The sequence below is a fragment of the Pantherophis guttatus genome, chromosome 3 (assembly GCF_059756535.1).
Source record: "Pantherophis guttatus breed Tessera chromosome 3, ASM5975653v1, whole genome shotgun sequence".
Lineage (NCBI taxonomy): Eukaryota > Metazoa > Chordata > Lepidosauria > Squamata > Colubridae > Pantherophis > Pantherophis guttatus.
The window spans coordinates 1531274-1537500 of record NC_142065.1 but is presented as its reverse complement, the minus strand read 5'-3'; the positions used below and the strand labels follow the sequence as shown (position 1 = coordinate 1537500).

The 6227-nt window shown below is 44.2% G+C and overlaps 1 protein-coding gene across 1 annotated transcript in view; it reads left to right on the top strand.

Annotated features, from left to right (window-relative positions):
- Positions 1–6227, top strand: part of TGM2 (transglutaminase 2) — a 71277-nt gene that overhangs the window by 45334 nt on the left and 19716 nt on the right. The window contains exon 7 of the mRNA XM_034419407.3: positions 4899–5034. Within this exon, the coding sequence (XP_034275298.2) occupies positions 4899–5034 (136 nt within the window). The remainder of the gene's footprint in view (positions 1–4898; positions 5035–6227) is intronic.

The window sequence follows — 6227 nt, the reverse complement described above, 5'->3', positions numbered from 1 at the left end:
AACAGGTCGGATATGCTGCCCAGGTGGTCCACCATCACGGTGGCGCAGCTGGTTGGAGGGAAAACTTCAAGAGATGTTCCAAAGGTGCTTTTTTCCAAAAGTCAACTGGACTTTCTTTGGTTTTTTTTTTTAATTTGAAAACATTTCGCTTCTCATCGAAGAAGCTTCTTCAGAACAACCCAGATGTTACAGATGTTACAGATTAACAGAGTTGGAAGGGACCTTGGAGGTCATCTAGTCCAACCCCCCCACCCAAGCAGGAGACCCTCCCCCCTTTCTGACAGACGGCAGTCCAGTCTCTTCTTGAAAGCCTCCAATGATGAAGCTCCCACAACTTCTGAAGGCAACTTCTGGTCCATCGGTTGATGGTTCTCATTGTCAGAAAATTCCTCCTTATTTCTAGGCTGAATCTCTCCTTGATCAGTTTCCATCCATTATTCCTTGTCTGGCCTATTCCATGTCTCTGGAGATTCTCCATCATCCAGGTCCTGGTTGTCTCAAAAGAGCTTTTTTCCCTAAAAGACAACTAGACTTTTTTGGCTTTTTTCTTTGAAAACGTTTTGTTTCTCATCCAGAATGGAAGAAGCTTCTTGGATGAGAAGCGAAATGTTTTCAAAGAAAAAAAATCCAAGAAGATCCAGTTGCTTTTTGAGAAAAATCATCTTTGGGGCAACCAGGACCTAGATGATGGAGAATCTCCACAGACAATAAACTCAAGAGATGTTACAGCCCAACAAATTAGACAAGATAGACACCAATATTAATTTTTTTTAACAGTTTATTTATGCATTTTCAGTTTACATACATAAGTGTTTTATGAACAGCATATTGTCTGGATCCATTTGCTTACATAATAATACTTTCCCAGCTCCTAATTTTTATCTATAATATCCAACCATGTAGAACAGGTCCCATGTTCGAAAATACTCTGTATCTTCTTTCTCTTTTATCTTAACGTCTATTTCTGTCCATTTCTGCACAATCCAGTATTTTTTTAATTACATTATCTTCTGTAGCCGTTTCCTCATTTTTCCAGTACTGTGCAAATACAATTCTTGCTGCTGCCGAGACATATCATATATTAAGTGTATATTCCCTTTATCATCAAACTTTTCTGCTACTATACCTAACAGAAATATTTCTGGCTTATAATCTATATCTAACTTTAACATCTTTTTCTAACCATGTATGTATTTTTGTCCAATATTTCTTTGCTTTTACACATGTCCACCACATGTGATAATAAGTACCCAGTGCCAGGATTTCTTTTATTGGAACAAGATTTACTAATCTTCTAAATTTAAATGTGGTTCTCTTCTCTGAAAAATCTTCATGTGAACTTGGAAAGAGATTATCTGGGCTGTTTCTTTCTTGGCATCTGGACTTAAGACCCTCTTCTCTGACTGTAGAGGTTCTTCAAGGTTGTTTCCTCTTCCTTTGATCAAGCTGTAGCAAATATGGTGGGATTCCACAGAAATCAGGGGTTGGATTTGTTTGGTGGATTGTCCTCACGGTGGGGTCAAAAAAGTCAAGATGGCAGCCATGCCTGAGTGATCAAAGCCTTACCTCCATGTAAACAGGGGCAGAGTTCAATTCATCTCCTGCTTGAGCAGAGGGTTGGACTAGAAGACCTTCAAAGTCCCTTCCAACTCTCTTTGTATTCTGTAAAATCTTGATATTTTCTTTTTTGGCCACCCTGTGGTTATGCCGTTGATTATCAGATAATTCTCTTTCTTACAATTTGAGTGCAAATAAATCTACACAGGAAGTCCTCAACTTTCAACCGTTTATTTAGTGACTGTTCAAAGTTATAAGGGCACTGAAAAAATGACAGCCATGACCTGGATGACGGAGAATCTCCATAGACTTTTAACTGCAGGCACGATTTTAAAGAAATTCTTAATTTCTCTTTGATGCTGAAGTCTCCATTGCAAGGAGGAAACACAGGAGGCAGTCCTTGACTTACAACAGTTCATTAATGACGTTCAGACTTACAACAGCCCTCTCTCCTACCCCACCCCCCCAAAAAAAACCCAAAAGTCAGCGACCTCCAGTCGCCTCCATCTGCAACTTTGCAGCAAGGCTGAGGTTAAAAGTGCAAGAATTTGTGTCTCATCATTCGTCATTGTTGTTCTCTATTTCTGTAGAGATGTCATTATTTCTTATATCTAATGCAACCCCACTTCCCCTTTCATTTGGTCTGCTTCTTTTAAATAATTTAAATCCATTCGTGGGTTTCAATCAATCCGAATAGAGCTGGAAGGGACCTTGGAGGTCTTCTAGTCCAACCCCCTGCTCAAACAAGAGACCCTATCCCATTTCAGGCAAATAGCTGTCCAGGATCTTCTTAAAAACCTCCAGTGATGGAGCACCCACAACTTCTAGTGGCAAGCTGTTCCACTGGTTAATTGTTCTCATTGTCAGGAAATTTCTCCTTGGTTCCAGGTTGCTTCTCTCCTTGATCAGTTTCCATCCATTGTTTTGTAGGAAGTTAGCACCCACCCCTTTCCTAGAGGAATGAAATATTTTGGGAAATATTAAAAAGGCAGAATATTATGTTTCCCGGGATGAGAAATGGAGAAGCATGTTTTAAAGACAAAGCAGCTCCCACCTTCCTGCCCCCACCCTTTGTCAATGGGCCAGAGGCAGAAACTCAATTCCCTCCCATCTTTGTCAATGGACCATCATCTGCAACACAATAGGACCCATCTAGCAACAGAAACTAACACAATAGAACCCATCTAGCAACAGAAACTCACCACATGGCACCTGGGAAGATTACATCAGCCAGCAAGGCCAGCTAAGACCCCCACCCCCTGGGAGTCTGACAACCAATCAGGATACTCTTTCTGGGCCCCAGGAAGTTCAAAGCCAGAGAGAATATAAAACCCGGGGACTCGCTGCATCTCGCCCCTTTTCTGTTCAGGAACTCAAGCCATGTGATCCTGTCCACCATTAAACCATCTTTCCAAGCAGTCTCCATGTTTCCAGTGTCTTTTTCCCGACTTGGAGCTGAACCCAGAAGGATATTTCTTCCTACAGTTTCTTCTCCTGCCTTCTGGTGCTTTGGAAAATAAGCTGACCCCCTTCTCTTTGTGGCTGCCCCTCCAATACTGGAAGACTGCTATCTGGGTTTCATCCCACCAAGTTTCCGTAATGGCAGCCATATCATATCTGCCCTCATTTACTTGAATTTCTAATTCACCCTGTTTATTCCCCATACTTTTGTGCATCGGTGTATCTGTTCTGTCCCCAACCACACGCACACACACCAACAGACGTTCAAGAGTTAAAGACCAAACCAGCCGGCAAAATCCTTTTCCTTATGATAACGGAACTTGGCAACAACCTAGTGGCTGCCTGCCAAGAGTTTATTATTTACAAAGAGGAGAGATAACTTCTCCCCACTTCTGATACATAGAAAGAAACAGCTCAATAATTACGGAGTTAATCAAGTCCAGAGATAATCCAGCAAAGTCTTTAGCCAAAAGTCCGGCAATGCAGAATGGCGTGGAAGCTTTAAGCTTTGTTCGTCACAAGGTTTGACTGGCCCAAAAGGGCCACGCTCCCTTTTATACCCTGTGGGGTGTGGTCCAGTGACTCAGCCTAATCTCTGGCACGCCTTTTCTTCTGTTGCACATGCTTATCTCTGCGACACTGCCGAGGATCCAGCCAAGACTCATCTCCCTCATCACTGTCCACCTGTGGGTGTGTGGACGTGCTTGGCCCCGGCCCTATCTCTTGCCCTTCGGCAGACACCGAAGGCATTGCCAGAGAGGAGGGTCCTGGAGAGGGAGGCCTTGCCAACTCCTCTCCTTCACTCTCGGAATCCTCTCCTGCCGATGACACAGGCTCAGGTAACGGAGCCACAATAGTATCGACGTTTGAGTCCCTTTTCGACTAACCCAGTGTTTTACTTTGTGTCTGAGTTCTGCTACTTCCTTTCCACCTGTTTGATTACTGCACACCGTGTGGCACACGCACTCTCCAAAGTTTAGGAGATCAAACTCTCCCCAACCTCCTGGAGGCACCGAGAGAAAAGCCGGATGTTGGAGGCAGGGAAGACAGGCAGGGATGCAAATGTCAGTTTACAAACAGGCCAGCCTAAAAGGAGCTGTGAGGTCTCGCCTCTCCAATCTTCCTGAGAAAGCAGGACTCTTGAAACCGCAGCTGTTCCAAAAGGATCTTTTATGGGAGAGGTTTGTGATGACAAGAGATCTAGGCAAGAACTGGAGCTTCTCACTTACAACCAACTATTTACAGCAATGCTAACCAAACCCCTCCCACTTTATATCTGTCAGGGTGGCAATTAATCCCATTCTGCTTTTGGGTAATTGCACCTTGATTTAAAGAATGGATCGAGGCTTTTCCCTTGGAGTATACTTGAGAAAATAAACCCGAAGATATATTTTCTAAGAAAAACTCATTTATTTGTTATAAAGAAAATAAAACATCTCATTAGCTAATTAATTACATCTTGGCAAAGCTTTCCCGGCCACCTCTCCTGGCCGGAGAACAAAGAAAGATAGAAGAAAGTGAAAGAATGTGGACATGCGCAGTTAGCTTACTGATAAGAACTTGGCAAGCGACGGTAAGTCTGAAAGTTCAAAAATAAGAGCTCATCTGGTAAATACAAAAATGCAGTGACAATATCATTGCAGGAAAATAGAAACAGAAACTACATATAGAGATTAACACAGGAATGCAAGAAACAGAAACAGAAACTTCATATAGAGACCACTCCATTCCTCCCCCCAATTCCTCCCCCCAAAATGCCATCGTCCCTGTAGAAATATCTGGGACCTGACATTTTGTTCGGCTTTCCAGGGTGAGTCTGGGGTCGGGGTAGCCTGCCAGGAAGCAGAAGAGATGCTGAACGTGGTGTTTTCTTCTCCTAGTGCTCCGGTGCCTTGGGATCCCTACTCGCGTGGTGACCAACTATAACTCTGCCCACGACACGAATGGGAACTTGATCATCGAGCAATATTTGGACGAGAACGGGAAGCTGCAGAGGGGGAACAAGGAGCTCATCTGGTGAGTGACGAGCGGGAGTGGGAAGGCCAGCAGGGGGGCTCGGGGGACAAACTTCCCCATCCTCCTACCTCTCATCAAACTGCACTCCTTACTAGCACTGATGATGTTCCCTAGCTGGGTCATGAAATGTCTGCAAGGAAACAACCAGGCTCAGAGATCACCAAGGACCACATAGTCCTCCTCCTCTTCTCCTTCCTTCCTTCCTTCCTTCCTTCCTTCCTTCCTTCCTTCCTTCCTTCCTTCCTTCCTTCCTCCCTCCCTCCCTCCCTCCCTCCCTCCCTCCTCCTCATCCTCCTCACTCCCTCCTACCACTGATGATGTTCCCTAGTTGGGTAATGAAACATCTGCAAGAAAACAACCCAACTCAGAGAGCACCAAGGACCCCCAATCTTTTGATTGGCTAGCAAATACTAACACTCTTGGCTACCACAAAGCTAACACAACTCCCCTCCCACAATCCTCAGTCCTACAACTCATCCTTTTCTGCACGAAGCCAGCCTTACAAGCTGCCCCTGCATTTCAGGACACGGAGCTGCTGGGCTCGCCTGTACAACTCCCTCTGTCCTGTCTGCACTGCAGGCGAGACAGTGTGACTCAGCCCTGCGACACCCAAGCCGCTTTCCCCCCCACCCGCCCCCGTTTCCTCCCTCCCTCTGCTCACTTCCTCTCTCCCTTTTCTTTGCGACCCCCCCCCCCCCGGTCAGAATGCAGAAAAGCATTAATTTTTTTTTCCAGATGTCTGATTGCTAATCTCCCAGTCCATAATTTTTAATTTCTCTTTCAAGAGTTGTGTAAGAGCTGGGGAGGCTTTGCTGTTCCCTCCCTAAGCAAAAGGCTCTGTTTTTAATTAATTAATTAATTAATTAATTAATTAATTAATTAATTAATTAATTAATTAATCCATTCATTCATTCATTCATTCATTCATTCATTCATTCGGTTTTTGCCTTTTTACTCTTCCCAAAATGCATCTTGCCAGGATGACGCTTCCTCTATCACGGAATGGCCTTCCCCGTCCTGGATAACATCCTTTTTCTCTAAACCTTTCCAAGAAAATTTCAAGGCTTCTTGGAAATCAGTACCGTTGCTTTTTATTTTTATTTTTATAAACCAAGAAGCCTCAGGCAAAGCAGAGAGCGCTGCTGGCTGGGGGATTCTGGGAGTTGAAGTCCACCCATCTTCAAGCTACCAAG